General features: G+C 42.8%; 1 protein-coding gene across 1 annotated transcript in view; it reads left to right on the top strand.

Moving 5' to 3' along the window:
• The window catches only part of PLCZ1 (phospholipase C zeta 1), a 47,447-nt gene extending 22,715 nt beyond the window's left edge, over nucleotides 1-24,732 (top strand). Inside the window, exons 5-11 of the mRNA XM_033953334.1 lie at nucleotides 523-762; nucleotides 4,539-4,692; nucleotides 5,151-5,267; nucleotides 11,600-11,772; nucleotides 21,283-21,415; nucleotides 22,168-22,317; nucleotides 24,614-24,732. Coding sequence (XP_033809225.1) covers nucleotides 523-762; nucleotides 4,539-4,692; nucleotides 5,151-5,267; nucleotides 11,600-11,772; nucleotides 21,283-21,415; nucleotides 22,168-22,317; nucleotides 24,614-24,696 — 1,050 coding nt within the window. The 3' untranslated portion in view covers nucleotides 24,697-24,732. The remainder of the gene's footprint in view (nucleotides 1-522; nucleotides 763-4,538; nucleotides 4,693-5,150; nucleotides 5,268-11,599; nucleotides 11,773-21,282; nucleotides 21,416-22,167; nucleotides 22,318-24,613) is intronic.
• Nucleotides 24,733-24,794: the final 62 nt, after the last annotated feature.

Raw genomic sequence — 24,794 nt, 5'->3', positions numbered from 1 at the left:
GATACATAGCGGTATATCCAATGTTATACATCCAATCCAAATCTGTCCCATGCAGGCTCCAAATTCATCACACAAATAGCCCATACCACTGCTATTAGTAGGCCATTTCAAAGCTTGCCATATTGGATTCTGCTTCTTACGCCCAGGACCTCTTTTCTGTCTTGTTATTAAGTTTTGTAATAATTCCTGCAGCCCAGAAGATTATGTGAGCGAGAGGGTATTAGCTCAGAGTATTATTATCCCTAGCAGAAAAGAAATGAGACTTTTTCCTCTATGGTTTAAAATAAATGCATGCGACTCCGTAAGACTCTGAATTCTGATTTTGCATTTCTATCATGGTTAATCACGTCCCAAAATCTGCATGTGGGCTTCTTAGATAAATATATGTCCATTAGCATGGATGGTTATTACGTTTCTTTTGTGTTAAGTCGCATTATTCCGAGTAACTTGTGTTTGCTGTTGGGTGTATGAGATTGATCGATTTCATACACCCCCGTCCCCTTATCTGTCTTATTTTTACAGCAACTCAAGTTCAAAATCTTGATAAAAAATAAGAAAATCGGAGGTCTTGAGGGCACGGATGCAGAAAGCAGTAGTGCAAAGCAGGATGAGGTGGGCGAGACTGAAGAAGAGGATGAGGATGAGGACGAGGAGGAAGAGACTGAGGAGGACGAACCGCAAGCAAAATATTCCAAAAAGTCAAAAAAACCGTCACAGTTCCAGTTGTCCAAGTCCGGTAAATCTAAAGACAAACAAGTCAAGGTAAAACGAGAAAACTGCCTGCCACTAATGAACAATTTTCTAAGTAGCCTACAGATAAACTTAAGAAATAATTTTAAACAAACACACGCTCAGATGAAATAATTACGACAGATCCTGAAAAGCATCCTTAAAAAATGTAGCCATTACAAGTTTCCACAAATCGGGAACCATGGAATGCCACATACGTACACTGATCCCCCCATATCCAAGAAACCTTCACGAGCTGATTATAACTACCCTGCCTCTCTCCTTACATTGAGATGGCAAGTCTTGTCACAGTTGTACATGCTATAACATCAAAACTTGACTACTGTAATGCACGCTACACTGCTCTGATCACAAAGTGTTTGCACTATCTCCAATTGACTGACAACGGTAGAAGGTTGTAAAGCCACATGACCACATCACACTAATTTTGCATAACCTTCACTGACTACCAGAACCATATAGGGCTAAATTTAAAACTCTATATCTATTCCGTAAGGTCCTTAAAGAAAATGACCCAGAGTACTTGAAGATCAGGATCTCCCTCTATACAAGATCACTAAGCTCCGCCCAGAGAGTATCTCTAACCACACCCTCTCCAAAGGACATCACACGATATGATACTCACCATATGGAATACACTCCCTGAAAGGCTTTGCTTAACACAAGGCTATCTCTATCTCTTCTTCAGGAATCAGGTGAAAGCTTGGCTTTTCACCAGGCCTTTAATGGGAGAAGTAACCAACTTGCTAGTCACACACACACAGGGTTACCACCAGATGTCTGTGAAAGCCCAGACATGTCCTCTTTTTAGAGGACTGTCTGGGACTTTCCAAAACCCAGCAGTTTGTCCAGGTTTTGGAAAGCCCTGAAGAGCATGCCCGGATAACATCACACACATCCGCACATGCTCCAGGCCCTCTTGACATGGCCGGAGTTTGTTGGGGGAAAAGGCGAGGAGGTTGGGGGGGGGGGGGCGGGGCGGTATACAAGTCCCAATCCCTTTCCCTTTTACAAAAGTGCAGTAAAATTTCCAGTTACTGTGGTTTAATGTAGGAAAATTCTGCCCAGTAGCTGCAAATTTTACCCGTATCTAAGGGGGGTGGAAACCAGCATTTTCTAATTCTGGTTCAGCATCTAAGTACAATTAGCATGCAGTACCAAGATAAGACTTAACAAGGGAGAACTATTTTAGAGCAGCTTATGTTAACATAAGAACATAAGAAGTTGCCTCCGCTGAGGCAGACCAGAGGTCCATCTCGCCCAGCGGTCCGCTCCCGCGGCGGCCCATCAGGCCTATTGCCTGAGCAGTGGTCCCTGACTATTTCTATAACCTACGTCTACTCCTATCCCTATAACCTACCTCTACTCCTACCATTTAGATGACTATCACTGTCCAACCACGCCTCACCCCCGGCACCAAAAGCACTTAATAAACAGTTCACTCAGAGAATAGTTAAGCTCTGGAACGCATTGCCAGAGATTATGGTATGAGCGGATAGCGTAGCTGGTTTTAAGAAAGGTTTGGACAAGTTCCTGGAGGAAAAGTCCATAGTCTGTTATTGAGAGAGACATGGGGGAAGCCACTGTTTGCCCTGTATCGTAGCATAGAATGTTGCTACTCTTTGGGATTCCAGAATCTTGTTACTCTTTGGGATTCCGGAATCTTGCTACTCTTTGGGATTCCGGAATCTTGCTACTCTTTGGGATTCTGGAACCTTACTACTCTTTGGGGTTCCAGAATGTTGCTACTCCTCGGGTTTTGGCCAGGTACTAGAGACCTGGATTGGCCACCGTGAGAACGGGCTACTGGGGCTTGATGGACCATTGGTCTGACCCATTAAGGCTATTCTTATGTTCTTACATGATAGCAAAAGCCTTAACGTGGCTTTGCTTTTGCAAATACTGTGCAGTTTACCAGGCATTGAGGTCCTGATTCTATGAGCACGGGCACTATTTATAGAAATGTGCCCGGCGGCGCCTAAGCATTCTTAAGTGCCAATAAGCGTTAAAACCTTAGGTACACTGCCATGTAGGCCAGGGTTTTCTTGGCCTACATGAGTGTGTCTAAGTGACACCATGCCCAAAATCCACTTGAAATCCGCTCCTAACCATGCCTACCTGCCTGTAGTCTCCTCGAAGTGGTAGATGCCTGCCAGCTAATTCATTTTTTTGCATGTTGCTTAAATTGGTTTGTAATGGTGCTTTCAACTATTAGCACTGATTAAACCAATTAAAAAAAATTAACCCCCCCTTTTTTCAAAACCATAGCATGGCAGCCGGCCGTGGCAGAAGCAGCTCCGTCACTCATAGAATTCCGATGAGCATCGGTGCTGTTACCACTGCAGCCGGCGCTAAAAATCATGCTATGGCTTTGTTAGGGGGGATAAGTTAGTTACCTAGATTGGGTAGGCGCGCCTATCTAGGTGCCTTAATTTCATTCGCCATTGATGGAACCTGGGCCTAAATGTTTAATGCAGATTAGTAAAAAGCTCCGTTGACAGTGTACGCATGCCTACTGCGTCTCTGAAAAATGGCACCACCTGGCAGCTTCGGTTACTCTAAAGCAGAGTCCCGCAAACTTTTCGACCTGGAAGTGCACGGACGTCGACCCATGCGTGACGTCATCACATCGACATCTGCACATGAGGCCTGTAAGGTTTGTTAGTGGCCCCCACAATATATGGTTGGTGGGGGTCACTTGAGAGGCGCCCTTACAAACGCCAGGTCCCAGGTTCAGTTCCCTCACTGAACATTCACTAGGAAGTAGAATCAAAAAGGCACAGCCAGAGGTGATTGCATAAAGAATATATTATAGAAATAGGCTTATAGAAAAGCAATATTTATGAGCATTACAATTAAGCATTACAATTAATGAGAGAGCAACGCAGTTTCCCTGCCTTACAGAGTTCAGAGGAAAAGAGAGACATAGAAGCCTGAAGTTCCAGGGAAAGGCAGAGGGAGAGAAAAGGGGGATGGGGTGATGGTCCAAGCTTCGTGTTCCATAGATAAAGAGAAGGATAGACAGAGAAAGAGAGAGCTCAAGAGATAGAAGAGAGGACCAGAGTGCCAAGAGCCAAGAGAGGGGGGTGATGCTGCGAGGGAGCTTTTATAGTTTGGAAACTTATTCTAAAAACTAGAATCTATTGAGCTTCAATAGAAGTTAAATCTCCCCCCTCCTCCGTAGACAAGAGAAAAATAGGCTGTAGTCATATATGTATTTCCAGTCTGTCTCTGACAATAGTTTCTGATTAACTTTAGTTATCTGTGCACCTGGACCCATTGTCCTAAGCACCCTCTTAAACAGACATTAACACATTAACACCTTTTAGCTAATTATGATTCAATCAGGGCTACTTAAAACAGTCTTTTGGGGTTATATGAAACAGTCTGCCTACACTCAGGGTCTATCTACATTCACATGCCAAAGTCAGATTGATATAATTTCCCATAGGCCTTTGCTGACATAAGTTATGCCAACTGAAAATGCTGATTGCTAGCGATAGCTATGCTGACAAGGCCCTCCGGCTGCGACCCTGAAGCTGTCACCGAAGGGTGGGGGATCCTGGAGGAGGGGAGGTGCGGGGAGAGGAGGAGAGACACCGGCAAGGTGGAGAGTCATCGGCACCGGTTGATTGCCTGCAGGGTATGTCTCTCACTGTGAGAGGCATGTCCCATATGCAGTCAGCCGGTGCCAGCACCTTTCCTCCTGGAATCTGCCGGGGCACATGGTTTGCGATACACTGCTCTAAAGGACGGTTCCGGTGTTCAGAACTTCTTTCTGTTTGCAGGCTAAAGTAAAGGTGGCCATGGAGCTCTCAAATCTTGTCATCTACACGAAAGCAGAGAAATTTAAGAGCTTTCAACGTTCAAGTCAGTATCAGAAGGCTTATGAGAATAACTCAATTGGAGAGACTCGTGGTCAAAAGTTTGCAAGACAGACAGGTATTTGGCCTTCTTTATTCTCAATGACTGTTGCTCACCAAAGCTCCTCGGAAGGTAGAAAATCAGTTTCTACGTTTTGGTTTTCTTTTACGATACTATTTCTTCAAAAAGTTGTATGAAGTACATTTTCTTCCACTTGTACTTGATGAATTGTAGAGGTTGTGTAGAGATGTCGTAGACCCTTTGGCAAGGTGCAAGCACAGGATGTTTCCTTTCTTTTAAAATATTACGTTTTCTCACTAGCTAGGGATAATTTTGAAATATTTCAGAGTACACAATTATACTCATCCACCTGTGGATTGGCCAAACTTGCGCTTTGCTACATGGACCATAGCCAACGGCAGTTACTATGGTTAAGGGAGATGGCAGAAAAATCCCAGGTGTTGCCAATGAATGTTAATAAATTGGAAACCTCCAGTGCTGTGATGTAGTTAATATGATCTGGTTCCTCTTTTCAGCTCAGGATTTTCTCGCCCACACTTTGAGGTTCGTTACAAGAATTTACCCTAAAGGAACCAGAACGACGTCTTCCAATTACAATCCTCAAGAGTTCTGGAATGTGGGGTGTCAGATGGGTAAGTGTGGTTTATTTAGTGCCTTCTTTTCAGAATAACGTTAGATGTGAGGTTGGGGGGTTTGTGTCCTTCTCCTGTCTTATCTTGTGAAACCTTTTTGGGGAGCTTTCAGTGGGGAGTAGGGATAACTAGACTTCCTGGATGGAACTTATACATTGTGAGTTAGACGATGTAAAAACAGGTATAAGTGCCCAAAAGGTATCCAAAGAGAGCAGATAACCACTGCAGAGACAAAGTAAAAAGCCACACACACTTCCCCCGTGTTCACTGACCCCATCACACCCTCACAAACGTCAGAATAAAAAAGTACATACCTGCCTCCAGAACATCAGCACCTGGCACAGGAAAATCTAGTAGAGCTGCATACAGGGGTCTTAAGTAGCCTGGGGGGTGGGCAAGTGAACCATAGAGAGGAGGACCCAGGCCCATAAGCCACTCTAACCACTACATTTATGGTGAAACACGTAGGTCCACCAAAATCCCCCCAAACCCTACTCTACTGCCATAAGGGCTATTGGGGTTGTAGACAGGTGAGTATAGTGTGTTGGGGGAAGGGGGCTCACCCTAACCTATACGGGAGTTCTGGTGAGATGTTTATGTGGCACCCTTTATGTGAAGTTCACAGCAGTCTTTAATAGTTTCCTAAAATTCTGATATGATGTAAAGAATAATTGATGAAAATCAGTATCCCAAGTAGCTGCTTGAAATGACAGTAGTCAATTATGATATCTTTGGGTGATGGAAAATCAAAAAGGGAAGCTATCCAAGAGGAACGTCTATGATGGGAAAAAATTAATAGGCTGGAGCCATCCCAGATCTTACTTTGCAACACAGGCAACCGAACTTACACTGCACTCGAGCTTCCATGGGGAGTCAACGCAGCTCCCTGTAATAAGGTATCATGTGGGCCAATTTTTTAAATCAGATGAATCGAAGTCGAGCCAGGTTTTCTTGGTTGATTGCCAGATGCATATTATTGGCTCCTGGCCTTTCTCACTTTGTTGAAGTGCTAGTCAGTTTTCAAAGGTGACCATTTAGACTCCTAAATTCTTTGAAAGTGAAGCTAAACCGAAAGCAATGGAAAAATGCCCTTCTGAGCCACACTGGATTCGGATCAGTCCGGCTCCTATTTGAGAGAAAATCCATCAAAGACAGAAACAGATCACCTAGAAATGTAGATGGCTATGAATGCAAAAGATACCAGGGCAGGGGGCAGAGGGCACCTTCAGAAAGTTGGCTCCTCTCCCTGAACTTATGATTTTTTTTCACTACTAAATAAGGCAGTTAGGTTGCTTTATTTCCACATTGTCTGTCTAAAACTGCAAGATTTGAAGAGATACTCGGGAATAGGGTTGCCAGATTTTACTAGAGTAAAATCCGGACCCCCGTCACCGCCCTGTTACACCCCACTAGCAGGACAATTATCCAAATAGACTGAAGACAGCCCAAAAGCTGTCCTAATGCTTACCTCAAAGTTATCGCCACTGTCCAAACAGCTCTGATGTAGCTCACGCTACCTAAATATTTAGGACTGTTCAAGATCCACATACAAGGGTGGTTTAAAAAAAAAAAAAAAAAAGCAAGTTAAACAACATGCAGCATCCCATGAAGGCAGATCTTTTCAGCGTTCGCACCACAAGACGACATGTAAGCGAGGAACAGATTTCAACAGGAAAGTAGAAGGCCACCATAGTCAGAGTCTCTTTCAAACAGACAAAGTTGGTCCAGTGAGTTTCCAGTTTTTTTCATAAGCTATTTTTCCTATGATACGAAAAAAAAAAAAACGGAAACTCGCTGGACTAACTCTGTAGCCCTCGATGGAGACTGCGCTGTCTAACCTGCTTTTTCACCCAGCTTTTCAAACCATCCTCGTAGTGGTGTTGCATTGAATTGTCATGGCGAGTGTTTGAAAGAGACTCTGACTACGGTGGCTGGCTACTTACCTGTTGAAATCTGTTCCTCGCTTACATGTCGTCTTGTGGTGCGAACGCTGAAACATCTGCTTTCATGGGACGCTGCATGAGCACATTCATGGCTTGCTTCCAGAAATAACATTTGGGCTGGCTTGTGCTGATGTAGCTGCTTCCTGCTCTCTGTCCTAGCTGGAAAGCAGCAGTGGCCAAGTCTGTTCCGAAAGTGCATGCCAACCCTAAACAGGAAGTTGTAGACAAGTGGTTAGGGCATGGAAGTGCTCCATTAAGGAGGGGATATTGCTACGCTACTGACATCTCTAGGGTTATTATTTCCTGTAGCAGCACAAGACCAGTGAGTAATAAATTCACACCCGATCGGTATATGCTAAAGAACTTGAGGAGGGGAAGTCTGAATTGACAAACGTTATCTTTTGAAGCAACACAATCTGATATAAAATTTTTCTGAAAGGATGAGAAGTTGCATCCTCACCTCAAGGCATCGGAATAGTTTTCTTCCTTTTTCTGAAAGGATGAGAAGTTGCATCCTCACCTCAAGGCATCGAAAGAGTTTTCTTCCTTTTTCTGAAAAGGATGAGAAGTTGCATCCTCACCTCAAGGCATCGAAAGAGTTTTCTTCCTTTTTCTGAAAAGGATGAGAAGTTGCATCCTCACCTCAAGGCATCGAAAGAGTTTTCTTCCTTTTTCTGAAAGGATGAGAAGTTGCATCCTCACCTCAAGGCATCGAAAGAGTTTTCTTCCTTTTTCTGAAAAGGATGAGAAGTTGCATCCTCACCTCAAGGCATCGAAAGAGTTTTCTTCCTTTTTCTGAAAAGGATGAGAAGTTGCATCCTCACCACAAGGCATCGGAAGAGTTTTCTTCCTTTTTCTGAAAAGGATGAGAAGTTGGATCCTCACCTCAAGGCATCAAAAGAGTTTTTTTCCTTTTTCTGAAAAGGATGAGAAGTTGCATCCTCACCTCAAGGCATCGGAAGAGTTTTCTTCCTTTTTCTGAAAGGATGAGAAGTTGCATCCTCACCTCAAGGCATCGGAAGAGTTTTCTTCCTTTTTCTGAAAGGATGAGAAGTTGCATCCTCACCTCAAGGCATCGAAAGAGTTTTCTTCCTTTTTCTGAAAAGGATGAGAAGTTGCATCCTCACCTCAAGGCATCGAAAGAGTTTTCTTCCTTTTTCTGAAAAGGATGAGAAGTTGCATCCTCACCTCAAGGCATCGGAAGAGTTTTCTTCCTTTTTCTGAAAGGATGAGATGTTGCATCCTCACCTCAAGGCATCGGAAGAGTTTTCTTCCTTTTTCTGAAAGGATGAGAAGTTGCATCCTCACCTCAAGGCATCGGAAGAGTTTTCTTCCTTTTTCTGAAAAGGATGAGAAGTTGCATCCTCACCTCAAGGCATCGAAAGAGTTTTCTTCCTTTTTCTGAAAAGGATGAGAAGTTGCATCCTCACCTCAAGGCATCGAAAGAGTTTTCTTCCTTTTTCTGAAAGGATGAGAAGTTGCATCCTCACCTCAAGGCATCGGAAGAAATCTGCAGAGTTTATTCCAGCATCAGGAGTAGCAGAGGGTGTCCCAGGGGAACTTGGGTTACAGCCACCTTCTTTTGTGAGGGGCAGTGTTCTGAACGGAGTGTAGCCTTAGCTGCAGGTTTTTTGAAGGGATGAGTTGGACTCTGATATTCACTGTTGGGCCTAAGGTACTGAATATGTAGGATTGCACAGTCACCAGAATTTTTATGATCTGAATGGTGAAATACCACAGAAACCCCCCAAACAAAAGCATAATGGTACTTCAAAGAAAAAAAGACAGGATTGGGGCTAAAACTTTCTATACTCACGAACACTGAATACCACAATAATTAAAAAGTAATATTAGAGAATATAGGGGCTTTCAGTGTGAGGTAATAAGCTCAGAAGACGGGGTACAAAGACCCACTCAATTGATTACAAAAGCCTTTGGCACAAAAATTCCACGTTTTTAGCTACACACCATCATCGGGTGAACCAACTGTGTGCTCATGCAGTGAATGAACCTAAGCCAAAATAGCGATGAATACAGTAATATCAAATCAATCAATCCATAAGCAAGAAAGTTTCTACACTCACAGCGGCCGCATGCATATTTTCATTAAAGTTCATCAACAGACTCTGCAAATCTGCTCGTTACAGAGACCCCTGAGCTGCATAGAAATCCAGTCTCTGCTTTAAGTGTTCGCTTTCTGGAGCTGAAGGGCCGATGATCACTAAATGTCCAACCAAGCTCTGTTTGAAGGCTGGGAGCTCCTTCGTCAGGGACCGCCAAAATTCAGCCCAGCAGAGGCTGAAAAAATGCTATGTGGATACCATCCTTTCAAACCGCCATTCGTTTGTTTACATTGCTTCGCTATAAGAGGAGATTTCAAAACAAAGGGCTAGATTCACTAAGCAAACCGATCGTGTACCGCTCGGTTTGCGCTCACTTTCCGACTCCGGCTCGATTCACTAACCTTCCTCCAGACCCCATCCGATCTGAACATGCAAATGAGTAAAAAGGCATGTCAATTTATTGACGCGTCGATTCACGAAACCATTTCGTCCAAACCGACTGGCCTTTCCGTTTCAAGAAGTTATGACTGCTGAGGTACCAGTCGTTTACGTCCTCACTGACTATTTCTGCCTAGCAACTGACGCGTGCATGTTAAGAACGCCATTAAAAATATATATCTTTCCCTTCAAAAATCCCAAATACAGTGGTGCCTCGCATAACGAACGCCTCGCACAACGAACGATGCACACAACGAACTTCATGTCTTGATTCACACAACGAACTTCGTTTCACACAACGAACTTCACACAACGAACTTCGTTTCACACAACGAACTTCGTTTCACACAACGAACTTCGTTTCACACAACGAAGTCGCCCGAGCTGCCGATGTATTGCATCCTTCCGCGCAGGCACTGCAGGCAGTCGTTAGTCACTGCGCTTAACTGCCCTCTCTCACTGTATACAGTCGTCCTTTTAAGATAAACTCAATATTTTTTATATATCATGGCTTCTAAAAAAAGCAGGAAGGTGATTTCCGTTGAAATGAAGCGGGAAATAATTAGAAGGAGTGAATGTGGGGTAAAACAGTGTGACCTCGTCAAAGAGTTTGGCCTCAGCAAGACCACCATTTTCACCATTTTGACAAATTTATCTTTTTTTATGTCATCTTAGCATATTTTATGCTGCAGAACGAATTATTTTTTTTAACATGTATTGTTATGGGAAAACGCGTTTCACATAACGAACTTTTCGCATAACAAACTTGCTCCTGGAACGAATTAAGTTCGTTGTGTGAGGCACCACTGTATATCTAAACTTTTAAATATATGTAAACTTTCATGTACATAAGCGTTAGAAATATATTTTTAATTTTTTTGGAATGAGTATAGCGAGCGCGGGAGTGAATCTCAGCTTTTTAATGCGCATGGCGAGAAAGTTGCAGATTAACCCCGTGCTCTCCTTGCGCTTTGTACATTTCAAATATCAATGCCAAATAGCAAAAAAAAAATCCAAAATCAAATAACACTTTTATGGGCCAGCTATCCCTCCCCCCTTCCTTCCAGCTGGATTGTCGCGTGCATGTGACGTCAGGGTGTCACTAGTGGTTGCTACGTGCTTCACGGCAGATAGAGCCGCACAGCCTCTTGGGATTCGTAGGCTGTATATAACAGCGCCTGATTCCAGCGCATTCAACAGCTGTTAACTGTTGTGCCTTCTGGCAACTTAGTACTTTTCCAGAGAGAAATGGATGGCGCTCGTCAGCTACACTATCTGCTTCTTTTGGAATATGAGTATGCCGAGGCAGATGAGGTTGGTAAGAATACTTCCTTATATTGCCTTTTTTACGACAACAATGCTTTGCGGTAGACACATTCAGAGCCCGCTAATGACGTCCGCGATTAAACCATGCCCCATTTCTAAGCAATGAAGTCCTAAAGAGCTAGCGCGTGCGTTATGAGCTTCAAAACCAACAAGGATACAGCGTGCAGGTGCGTCGATCGATGTTTCAGCGCCAAAAGCGGCATGTTTATGATTGGATCATTTGCATGGACAAGCTTTACTGAATCGATCGCCTACAATGACTCGGAAACGGATAGGACACGAAACGGATAGATTTCAGGACTTTAGTGAATCCTGTCCAAAGTGCTTCGCATTGAGGATAAGACCCCTGAGGCAGGCCATATGGCTGAAATATGTACATGTCAGGTCTTGAATAAATACAAAGATTGAGCACCAAGGTCGCCTCTTTTGCTTCTCTTTGTACTACCCTGAGGAAGTAGAATCTCCTCTTTGTGTGTATTGTTACTGTAATGAGAGCCAGCTTCTCTTGCAGCATGCAGTTCTACTTCTTCAGAAATGTGAACATATTTTCTTTCTCTTCCAGTGGCTCTGAATTTTCAGACACCAGGACTACCGATGGACCTGCAAAATGGAAAATTCCAGGACAACGGTGGCTGTGGTTATCTTCTGAAGCCAGAGTTCTTGAGAAATTCTCAGTCAAACTTCAATCCCAATAGCCAAAGGCATAGATTTGCCCCAGTCACATTGTCAATGCGGGTGAGCTACAGAATGCACAAACTGCTTTACGGGGGGTGGGGGGGGAGGGCATTGCTCTAGAATGTAGGTTCTTAACAAGTTTTGACACTCATTACTATACCAATTTCTATAAAGAGTTGTTGGATGTGAGCTTTTTAAATTAAAAATGTATCTTCTCGTTGGCAACTTAAGCCATTTTAGAAAACTTGAGTGTCAACTGAACATGCAAAAGGCTTCTGAGAGGCTACGTATTTTAGAAAGGTCATGTAAACACATAAGAACAAAATATAAGCCAAGTTAAGTTAGACTGAGATCCTCTCTTTGATAATCGCCAGTCTAGATCTTGAGGACCCATTTGATCCCAATAAGTAGATCTATTTCTCATGTTCACAATGGTGGATCTCCCACGTCTGCTTAGATAATAATACTATGTAACAAAATTTTATTTTATTTTTATTCCTGGGTAATATGTTCTTTCTTAATTGCTTATGTCACAAAAGTATAGAAAATGGCTATTATTCCCCTCAAACTTTGCTTTTGTGATCAGGGCATTGATATTTTGAAATTTAAGATTTTTCCAGAACATTCCAGATTGATTCCAAGCTGAGTAAACTTAGGGGTCCTTTTACTAAGGTGCAAACATCTGGAAGATGCATTTTGCTATGTATGTGGCCAATTTATCAAGGCAAGAGGGAAAAAGCACTCCGTAGAAGCTTCTGCTAAGATGTGCAATACCTACAAGGTATATTTTGGCATGCTTGTTGGGGTTCAAGACAAACCGTGGGCACCTCAATTCACATGCGGGCACTGCCCAAAAAACTCTGGAAGGTAAGACAATTTTGTTTCTCACTAGGATGGTGGAATTTTCTGCTATAATATTTAAATTTAAAAATTTTCAATGTTATTTGAAAATATATATGAAATATGTTGCGAGAATCTCATACACATTAGTCATAGATGAAATAAATTTATTTTCATTACCACAATTTAATTTTGTTCTTCTACAAGATGGCACAGAGGGGAAAAGAGAGCCATGGAGTTTGCTATCCCAAGAATTTGGCGGGACCCCACTTATCACTCAAGCAACTGCTACATCTGCATGGTGGACCCTTCCAAACATTAAACTAGCAAGTATGCATCTGCAATCACATATCTGGACATTCCTTCATCCGTTACCCAGTGCCACATTGCCCTGAGCTCCCAATACCCACTCCCCCAGAGAGAGAGCAGCTGTCTTCAGAAGAGAGCAGCAAGTCAGAGAGTGAAGGAGATGTTGTAGGTCCAATTTACAATATTAGTGCTACAGTTGATGAGAGAAATCCATATTATCAAAACCAAAAAGACTTCAATGACTTGATCAAAGATCTTGGTTTACCAAGTCAAATGCAGAGCTTTTGATGTCTAGGTTCAAGCAGTGGAACTTGTTGGATGAAAGTGTGCAAGTCACAGATCAAAGGGAGTGTCACCAAGCTTTTTCTACCTTCTTTACCCATCAATATGGGCTCTGCTTCTGCCACAAAGTGACCAGTCTGTTTGAGTCAACTGGTATCTCTTCATTGACAGCTCATCCAGGAGCATCAAAGCCCTATTTCTCCATAATGAGAACAAGTACCCATCTTTTCCACTGGCGAAGTCAATGCATCTCAAAGAGGATTACAACAGCATCAAAACCTTACTAGGTGCCTTGAAGTGTGATGAGTATGGCTGGGAGGTCATCGGAGACTTCAAAATGATGATATTCCTAATGGGTCTTCAAGGTGGTTTTACCAAGTTTCTCTGCTTTCTCTGCCCTTGGAACAACAGGGACACAAAGGCACACTACCAAAGGCAGACCTGGCCACAGCAGACCAAATTCTCTGTAAGGAGAAACAATGTCAGATAGGAACCACTGGTTGACCCTCAGAACATGCTGATGCCACCACTGCACAACAACTTGGGTCTTAATAATACAATTTGTCAGAGCTCTAGATAAGGAGTTGGCAGCTTTTAAGTACCTTCAAGACATCTTCCCTAATCTGTCTGAGGCAAAGGTGTCTTCACTGGACCACAGATAAAGAAGATCCTGGAGTGCAAGTAGTTTCCCAAGTCACTAACTAGGAAGGAGAAAGTGACTTGGAACAGCTTTGTTGCAGTGGTTCAGGGCTTTCTGGGCAATCAGAAGGATGAAAACTATGTAGAGTTGAGAATCTGGTGAAGAATTACATTGAAATGGGATATAGGATGTCTCTCAAAGTCCATGATGCTCATCATGAGACATTCAAGGAGAACATGGGAGCAAAGTGAATGCTTCCACCAGGATATGCTGGACTTCAAACGTCGCTACCAAGGACAATATAATGAGAACATGATGGGAGACTACATCTGGGGGCTGATTCATGAAAGTGACTTACAATATAATCGCAAATCTCGAAAAACTTCTAAATCTTCTGTGACCATCTTTGTATAACTTCAATATAAATACATGTTAATTGTGATTCATATGTTGCTTTTTATGACTTTATAAGAATGAAAAGATGAAAATTTCACGTTTTCATGTTTTAAATAGGTAAACTGGAAAATCTGACTGTCCTGGTCACAAAAGCAAAGTTTTTTTTGAAATAACAGACATTTTTTATACTTTTTATGCATGAGCAATTTGGAAATTACAGTTACCGGCCCAGGGACAAAAGCGGTGTTGGGTAGTGTAAATTTTATGAACTTTTCCTCCAGGAACTTGTCCAAACCTCTATTGAACTCTAATATATTAGTTGCTTTGACCATGTCCTCCAGCAACAAGTTTAATAGTTTAATTATGTGTCATATGAAAAAAATACTTTAATCTGCTGACTGTTAGTTTCCTGGAATGAACTTTTGATTTACATACACAGTTTTCAAAGCGCATGTTCTGGGCAGGCCTGAAAACGAAGGTGGAAAATGTATAAATTGATGCTCACATCTGGGTACTCAGATTCTGTAAGTCTATGAGCGCGCACCGAACTTCACTGGTTGCCGATTATATGGCGAATACAATTCAAGCTTATAACTTTGGTATTCACATCTGTACGTGACCTATTGCTTCTCTTCCGAAGATATATATACCCTCTCATTCTTTGAGATCACAAGACAGAGATTTCTTGGTTGTTCCCACAATTCGTGCTGTCACTAAAGTCGTAAGTTGGTCATGAGCAGCAAAAATAGACCACGACCTCTCAAATCTGCTGACCACGACGCCCAACTACAAAACATTCAGGAAAGAACTGAAAACCATACTATTCAAGAAATTTGTCAAATGATCTAACCAAACCTTATCGACCCTTCCCAGATCCCGACGCATACTATAACTATCAACCTTGTAACCTCCCTGGGAATGCCCAGGCTAATTTCTTGTTGTAAACCGCCTAGAACTTAAAGGTATTGGCGGGATAGAAGACATCAATGGAATGGAATGTAGCTGGACCTTTATTATGGAACTATGTTCTAGATTCCATCCAAGAAGGACATGGCGATACTTGAAAGGGTCCAGAGAAGAGCGACGAAAATGATAAAAGGTATGGAAAACCTTTCATACGCAGACAGGTTGGGAAGGCTGGGGCTCTTCTCCCTTGAAAAGAGGAGACTCAGAGGAGACATGATAGAGACTTTCAAGATCATAAAGGGCATAGAGAGGGTGGAAAGGGACAGATTCTTCAGATTATTGGGAACCACAAGCACAAGGGGGCACTCAGAGAAGCTGAAAGGGGACAATTTTAGAACCAATGCTAGGAAGTTCTTTTTTACGCAGAGGGTGGTGGACACCTGGAATGTGCTTCCAGAGGTTGTGATAGGACAAAGTACACTAAGGGGGTTCAAGGAAGGATTGGATAAATTCCTGAACGATAGGGGGATTGAAGGATACAGAAAGAGGTAGAGATAGATTTTTAGACAGAGTATGGATAGAAGGATAAAAAGGGATTAGAGAAGGATCACATTACAGGTCATGGGCCTGATGGGCCTCCGCGGGTGCGGACTGCTGGGCACGATGGACCTCTGTTTGACCCAGCGGAGTCAACTTCTTATGTTCTTATGATTTCCTGGCACCTTTTTTTTTTTACTTGCCTTTTCAAATTTGACCATTTTGTAATCTGGTAATTGCTCGGCTTTAGTTAGTTATTTTAAGATAAAGGTTTGAGGCTGTTTGCTGGATGTTGTTATTTTATAATGATCTGCCATGTTTTGTTTTAATTATATACGTATTGTTGTTATCCGGATAGATATCTGATATGCGGGCTATAAGTGTTTTAAATAAATAAATAAAATGTGTATGTGACCATTACAGCAAGTCAATGGTGGGAAAACAGGGGAAGCTATGCGTGCCTCTTATAGGATTCTCAAAACAAAAATCAAACTCTGCCTACAATTGCTTGAAAACAGCTCATATTTTGTATTTGAAAAGTGCTCAGCAGTGTTGACAGAGAGACCGCTGCCCGGGCGTTCACCCAAATGGCTTGTCTCAACTACCTCCAGCCATTCCACTAGTAATAATGCCCAAATCCACAGGGTTCTTATAGCAACGAAAAACAGAACGGCACCCTTATCTTGTATCTTTTTGGGTTCTGACGTGTTAGAAACATAGAAACATAGAAATTGACGGCAGAAAAGGGCTATAGCCCATCGAGTCTGCCCATACCAATGACCCACTCCCTGACTTTTACTCCCCTATAGATCCCACGTGAATATCCCATTTTCTCTTAAAATCTGACACGCTGTTGGCCTCAATCACCTGCTGAGGCAGCTCGTTCCAATGATCGACCACCCTTTCGGTGAAGAAGTACTTTCTAGCATCACCCTGAAATTTCCCTCCCCTGATTTTCAGCGAGTGTCCTCTGGTTATCGAGGGCCCTGTAAGACTGAAGATATCATCTTTCATCTCTATACGCCCCGTGATATACTTAAAGGTCTGCTTCGGAAAACCCGTACGCGCTCTTGATATGAGACCGAATGCACGCTGAAGTCTTTCGGCAGTACGGGTTTTTCTGATGCAGCCTCGGCGAAACGCGTCAGAACCCAAAAAGATACCAGACATCCAGCCAGAGCTATAGCAGTTAAAGAAAACCCATCGGGAAAGTGGCTATCAGCATTAGAGGCCCAGATAATGCGGGCCTAATAGTCTAATAACTTATCCATGCTGGAGTGAGTAGCTCATGAGAGAAACTCCTGTACGTCTCCAACAATTGCTTTTATGACTAAGATCATTATGCGCTGGAAATCACTCAGTCCATTGAGTGCAATGTACTTGCTGTTAGAAGGGACTGTGAATGCATTTTACATGAAAAACTGTTTGAAAAATCTCTGAGGATTTGGCTTTGTAGCGATTTCCTGTCAACACAGCACTAATCCTGGTTATTTCTACATCAAAAAAGGATGCAACAGGTCATTAAATAAAAGGCACCCTAGAACAAGGCAGATATCATGTCAACAGAGTAAAATCTGACAGTGTAAACATACACATTTGTCCAAGGAATCTAATTAAGCCTTTCGAGACCTTTATACACTTACTTACCATGTGACACACTTTAATTTGAGTTATGCACATAGGATCACTTTTTCTAAAGCATGTTAAGCACTTAAGATGTGAAAGCAGGCTTCCAGTGTTATGCAGAATTTTCCCTGTTTCTCTGTGTAAACTGCGCGTTTCTTTGGGGCATAAGTTGAGAACGGGTGTGAAAGTGTTACCATGTGCAAACTGGCTAATGCAGAGTTAACATGGGAGTACTGCGTGTTAAGGGGCTCATAATCGAAACAGAAATACGTCTAAAAACCCACCCTAGTGATCCATCCATCCATCAACGCTTCTGAACCTGCAGTTGGTCTACTGTAGTCTTCTTTGAAGGGTCAGATAGAAACCTAGAAACATGACGACAGATAAAGGCCAAATGGCCCATCTAGTCTGCCCATCAGTTCCAAGCTTCTATCACTCTTTCTGTAAAAAAGTATTTCCTTAGATTGCCCCTGAGCCTATCACCTCTTAACGTCATCCTATGCCCTCTCATTCCACAGCAAGAGGAAGAACTTTGTACGTTTTGTGATGGCAGATGAGGAAGACGTGTCTGGGAGAGGACACCAGAAGTCTGTGATTAAATTTTGTGTTAAACATGGAAAGAGTGGTAATGAAAGCCTTGAAATGTTCCCAACCCTGAAAAAACAACTGTGTGGAAAGATGGTGAAGTGAAAAACGCCACAGCCACAGCACTACAGGCCATGTCACAAGAAAGTCTACTGTACGTCTTTGAAACGCTGCAAAAAAATGTATTGAATGCGAAGGATGCTACTTGGACAAAGAAAAATGTGTAGATCCTGTGGAGTCATCTGATTCGGAATAAAATGCCCAGCCTCATTACTTTTCAATCGTGCTAATGTATACTATGACGCTTCACACCTTAACAACCCGAGTGCTGTGTTCAGTCACCAAACGTTTCATTAGAACAGTGATTCCCAACCCTGTCCTGGAGGAACACCAGGCCAATCGGGTTTTCAGGCTAGCCCTAATGAATATGCATGAGAGAGATTTGCATATGATGGAAGTGATAGGCATGCAAATTTGCTTCATGCATATTCATTAGGGCTAGCCTGAAAACCCAATTGGCCTGGTGTTCCTCCAGGACAGGGTTGGGAACCACTGCATTAGAAACATAGAAACATGATGGCAGATAAAGGTCAAATGGCCCATCCAGTCTGCCCATCCGCATTAGCCATTATCTGTTCCTTTCTCTCAGAGATTCCACACTTTCTTGAATTTAGACACAGTCTCTGTCTCCACCACCTCTTCCGGGAGACTGTTCCATGCATCTACCACCCTTTCTGTAAAAAAGTATTTCCTCAGATTTCTCCTAACTTCATCCTATGCCTTCTCATTCCAGACCTTCCTTTCAAATGAAAGACGCGACATACGCATTTACATCACATAGGTATTTAAACATCTCTCTCAAATCTCCCCTCTCCCGCCTTTCCTCCAAAGTATGTTTATTAAAAACTTTATATACTGTGTAATAGCCAAAAAAGATCCAAGCGATTTACAAATTTTGAAAAGAACTCCATTCAAAAATAGAAAAGGGAAGAGAAACTGTTTTAAAAAAAACAACAACCCATAAATACATAAAAATTCTATAACAATCAAATTATCAATAATAAAAATGAACTAATTAATACAAACTGTCCCTATACGCCTTATGACGAAGCCTTCCTCTGGACTGACTCCATCCTATTTATATTGAAGAGGAACGAGCTATCCTGGAGAATGTGAAATGAGATTTCATTTGTTCAAAGTCTGCACTATATCTTTAACACCCCAGAACAATTAGTTTTCCTTACTAAAGCTTGAAGCTTGACCCACTGTTTTTCTTCTTCAGAAAGAACTTTCCACTTCGTAGGCTCCGTTTTAAGGGTCATCCTCTTGAGCTGCAGGACCATGAACTTTGGACGACCTCCTGTTTTGCATAGGATTTTATATGAAGCCACCTGGTGATCACTGACGTTCAGGTGACCACTTGTCTGGGCTTCCAAAGAAATCCCATTTGATAGTCCCAATGTCCAGCATCATCCCCTCCCCTTTGAGCTCCATTACCTTTCAGAGTCCCTTGAAGAGAAGCCGAGAGCTCCCCTTCTCCTCCTCAATCAGAAGAGTTTACTGTCCAGATATTGGAAGTGCCAGCTGTCAAGATAACCTGTATTGCTTCCTTTCTCCCCATAGTACTTCCCGCATTTCTGTGGCATTTCTGGGCAAAGATAATAACTTGAATCCACATTTGTATGAAAGCTCCACTATTAACATCTGCCATGCAAAATGGAGTGGGGGTGTGGTTACAGCTGCTGCCTCAGCACCCTGAGGTTGTGAGTTTGATCCTAGCCTTCTCTTGGTGACTCTGGTCAAGTTTCTTCACACTCAATTACCCCAGGTACCACAGTCAGATTGTGGTCCTGCCAGGGCTTACCAGATATCCGGGAAAACCGGGACATGCTCTCTTTTTAGAGGATTGCCCAGGGGCTCAGAGGGATTTCCAAAACCTGACAGTTTGTCCAGGGTTTGGCAGTCCTGAGCTCAGGCATACGTGGTCACCACCGTGATGATATCATACGCATGCGTGCGTGTGTGTGATATCATTGTGTCAATCTCCGCTTATGCACGAATGCTTCTAAATGTGGCCTTCGAGCTCGGGGAGGTTTGTGTGGGGGTGGAGCCAGAGGCAGATTGGGGCGGGGCCAGGCGTTCTCTTTATTCAAAGAGGAAATCTAGCAACTCTAGGTAGGGAAAATACTGAAGGGTACCTGATTATTATTCAGTAAACCACTTTGGGTGAATCTCTTCATGGAAAGGCAGTTAATAAATCTAAAATAATAAATTACGGCTTCCTGGACCACAAGCCTTCTAGGTATTTATCTGCCCCCTGTCCTCCCTCTGAATATCGTCAGACCAACTCTCCCCTCCCCCCGCTACTTTCCCTGTGCCTTAGAACTATCTTCAGGGAATGCTCATCTTAATTTCTTGATACTTGAAAAAGTCACTACAGTACCATCAGAACAAAAATGTATTCAAAGGTAAACTTATTAGCAATTTTTCTTTTTTGAACTCTGCTCAGAGACACGAAGGCTGATTACTCCGCCTCACCCACCAATCATTGCAGTGTTCAAGAAAAACTGACTCTGTGAACATTCAATAACTTAAGTGCTAGCCCAAAAAATTGCTATGCTGACACTGTAAAATGTATAAATATCTTCAAATATGAACTTAACTTTGGAAAAAATGTGACTGGTTCCGACGTGCCACGTTTCCTTGCTGCGTCAGGGAACCGACAAAACAGCTGTCTTAAAGCTGGAGGTGAAGTCACATAAATTTGAAAAACTCAGGTTCGTTAAGCATGTACTTCTTCTTAAAGTCACGGTCCTTAATTTCTTAGCACAAGTTGGAAGTGAGACATTTTTAGATGACTGTGAAAAGCTTTTGAGACTTCTCCTCTCTTCAGTACCACTAACTTTACTCGTTTGGACTGGTCTTTCCCATTTTTCTAGACATGTCTCCACCCCCCACATTTCCCACAGGAATGTCCCTCTCTATGGGGCTGAACTTGGACTTAATCAGCATCGGGAGTGTCAGTATTTATCTCAGTGAAGCTGAAAACTATGGGTTAGACACTAATATCTGTCGTTTTTGATCATTTTTCCATGTCACCCCTTTCCCACCCCCACAGCATTTTCCCCCAAATAGTAAGTCATATGTCTATCAAGTTTGGTTGAAATCTGTCCATGCGTTTCAGAGTTATGCTGGACCATCCATCCATCCATCCAATTTGATATATATAGATTTATGAACTGCGGTTTACTTTGAATAGTAATCAGGTAATCTAAGGCCATATTTTCCCAATTTAACTTTGGCACCTAGGTGAGGAGTTAATTGTAAAGCAGTATGAAATAAGCAGGACTGAGCACTTGCTGACCAGAGAGATCTAGTATTGGTACCAAAGAGCCTTTTTTTACTGTTGAATCAGAGCTTCATGAGTTGGGGTTGGGTTTTTCTTGCAGATTATTAGTGGCTTTCAATTACAACCCAGTTCCCTTTCATCAAGCAATACAGCCGACCCCCTGGTTGTGGTGGAAGTTCACGGTGTGCCAACAGATCAAGCAAAACAGCAAATACAAGCTAGAAAGAGCAACGGTGAGTGTGAGTCAGCTCTAGTAATTAGGGGACACAGGCTCACTTACCCTGGCTCCATCATCTTGCAAACTGCCTTATGGCATGGAAGGAAGTGAGTCTTTCTTCCTGAGATCCCGTCACCTGCAAACCGGCAAATTTTTCCTTCTAACCCTTCAGCAATGTCTCTCACAAATATATTGAATTGAAATGGCCCCTGAATTGATGGTTTGATCAATCAGGGCTTTAGGCTCCTCCCTCAATATCCTGGCCTGATTGACTCAGATGCCTATGGCCCCACCCCTTGATGCACCAGGGAGGGGAAGGCCCATCATTTAGACAAGAGTGCCCTAAGCAGGAGCCCATTTGGGGGGGGACAGTGGCTAGGGGGTGCTTGGTGCGAGGGGGGACTTAATTTTTTGTAGTGGGACAGATTGTGCATGTGTCAATCTCTCACGGAGGGATTGATGGTCACGTTTGTGTGCAAATCATTCGCGTTCAAACTTGATAGCACATTGATCGCTGTTGGAGAATCAACCAGAGAATTGGCCAACAGCGATCGAGTCATTATCTGTAGTGCATCTAACCCTAAGTTTTTTAAATTGTACTTTTGGAGTAGAAAGCATTTTCTCTACCTGTGTCTTATAAGAATCTAATCTAAACTAAACCTTAAGCTTATATATAATCTTCTCTATAAAGATAGAGCTCAGTACGGTTTACAAAAATTTTAAAGAAAGGAAAATATAATAAGAATATTACTTTTCTTCAATGTCCAGCTTTTAATCCCCAGTGGAATGAAACGGTAACTTTTCGAATCCAGGTCCCGGAGCTGGCGCTCATACGCTTTGTTGTGGAACATCAGACATCAGTTATCGCCAATGAGTTCCTCGGTCAATACACCCTCCCTCTGTTGTGCATGAGTAAAGGTAAGTCTGTCGAGAAATTGCCAATTACTTTCAACTAGAAAGCAAATAAGTCAGCATGAGGCGATCATTTTGGTATAATGGGTCATGGTATAATGCAGGGGTCCTCAAAGTCCCTCCTTGAGGGTCGAATCCAGTCAGGTTTTCAGGATTTCCCCAATGAATATGCATGGAAAGTAGTGCATGCACATAGACCTCATGCATATTCATTGGGGAAATCCTGAAAACCCGACTGGATTCCGGCCCTCGAGGACCGGAGTTGCCCATCCCTGACATAGACATTCTAATCTAGGGGTCTCAAAGTCCCTCCTTGAGGGCCCCAATCCAGTCGGGTTTTCAGGATTTCCCCAATGAATATGCATTGAAAGCAGTGCATGCACATAGACCTCATGCATATTCATTGGGGAAATCCTGAAAACCCAACTGGATTCCGGCCCTCGAGGACCAGAGTTGCCCATCCCTGACATAGACACTCTAATCTAGGGGTCTCAAAGTCCCTCCTTGAGGGCCCCAATCCAGTTGGGTTTTCAGGATTTCCCCAATGAATATACATTGAAAGTAGTGCATGCACATAGATCTCATGCATATTCATTGGGGAAATCCTGAAAACCCGACTGGATTCCGGCACTCGAGGACCGGAGTTGCCCATCCCTGACATAGACACTCTAATCTAGGGGTCTCAAAGTCCCTCCATGAGGGCCGCAATCCAGTCGGGTTTTCAGGATTTCCCCAATGAATATGCATTGAAAGCAGTGCATGCACATAGATCTCATGCACATTCATTGGGAAAATCCTGAAAACCCGACTGGATTCGGCCCTCAAGGAGGGACTTTGGGGACCCCTGGTATAATGGATCATGGTATAATGGGTCATGTTTCATAGGTTTTCTGGACCTTACTAAGGGGGAAGTTATCAGTGTGGGCTACCGTTAAGATATGTTATTTTAACACAGGTCTCATTTTATGCAATGAGTCCAGGTTAATAATAATTGGGATGAACAGTAAAACAGTATGTCTTAACAGTAGCCCATGTTGATAAATTCTTCTAAACTAAACCTTAAGCTTATATACCGCGTCTTCTCTATAAGGATAAAGCTCGGCACGGTTTACAAGAGTTTTGAAGAGAGGAAAATATAATAAGAATTAGTGATTGTGTAGAGAGCAGCGGAATTTACATTTTTTGAAAATAGCCACATTTTCAGATGTTTTTGAAATAATTGGAAAGAGCCCAAGTTACGCAGCTGGACAGGAAAGTTATACCAATGCTCAGTAATTTTAAAGTAAAGAGATTTCCCTAATTTTCCAATATAGATAACGCCTTTTAACGAGGGGAAAGATAATTTAAGCTTTTGGATTGATCTGGGAATATCAAATCTCACAGAGTTCCAGGATAGAGGAATTAAAGGGGAAAGAGTGCCATGCAAGATCTTAACGGTCAGGCAGGCACATTTAACGTAAACCCTCGAGATTACTGGGAAGAAAGAAATAGAACTCACTGCTCTATGTAATAAAAGTATAGGACAATCAAGCCATTGTGACATCACAGATAAGATTGGCTCTTATTGGCAGAATGAGGCATTATGACATCACAACATCAGCTCTGATTAGCGGAGACACAAAGGCCTGGATTCTCTAAACAGTGCTATGGTCAGCGGTCGCCGATCACTCGTCAATCACATGATGATGCCGTTTAGAGAATCGCGCCTCCAGCAAAGCTAGGCGCAGGAAATGAAGGCCAGGATTCCTTTGACGTGAATTGCGCCTCTGGAGGCACCTACTTCCGTTTTTTAGGCACTGGTAGGTGCCTTGCAAGTCATTTAATACGTCATTTAAACAGGACCATGTAAACTAAATAATTTATGGATCATGTATGGTTGGGCAGACTGGATGGGCCACTCGGGTTAAGAACATAAGAATAGCCTTACTGGGTCAGACCAAAGGTCCATCAAGCCCAGTAGCCCGTTCTCATGGTGGCCGACCCCGGCCACTAGTACCTGGTCCAAACTCAAGAAGTAGCAATATTCCATGCTACCGATCCCATGTCTTTCTCATTAACAGACTATGGACTTTTCCTCCAGGAACTTGTCCAAACCTTTCTTAAAAGGTTACTATATTATGTTACTGTGTTATGTTACTATCAGTGCTTGTAGTCCACTGGGACGGCTGTGATTTTCCAGCTTCGCTTGTACACCTCCTGAATCACTTTCGTTACCCTGTCCATAATGTTGGATTATCTGCTTCCTCTGATCATCTTTCAGTTTACCATCAGGGTCATGAGCTTTCTCTGAACTTCCTTCCAGGTTACCGTCATGTGCCTCTGCTTTCCAGAGATGGGCAGAGCCTGGACCCGGCTGCTATCTTTCTGCATATTTGGTATTTCTAGCACTGCAGAAACGAGGAGTCACGTGCCCACCCCACCACAGTCTAAGCTGCTACGTAGTCTGTGTAGTGACGGTATTTCTCAATAAAGCAAACAGAAAA

Source organism: Geotrypetes seraphini, chromosome 7, assembly GCF_902459505.1.
Source record: "Geotrypetes seraphini chromosome 7, aGeoSer1.1, whole genome shotgun sequence".
Classification (NCBI taxonomy): domain Eukaryota; kingdom Metazoa; phylum Chordata; class Amphibia; order Gymnophiona; family Dermophiidae; genus Geotrypetes; species Geotrypetes seraphini.
Note: the sequence above shows the minus strand (reverse complement) of the source record. Positions and strands in the feature narration are given on the sequence as shown.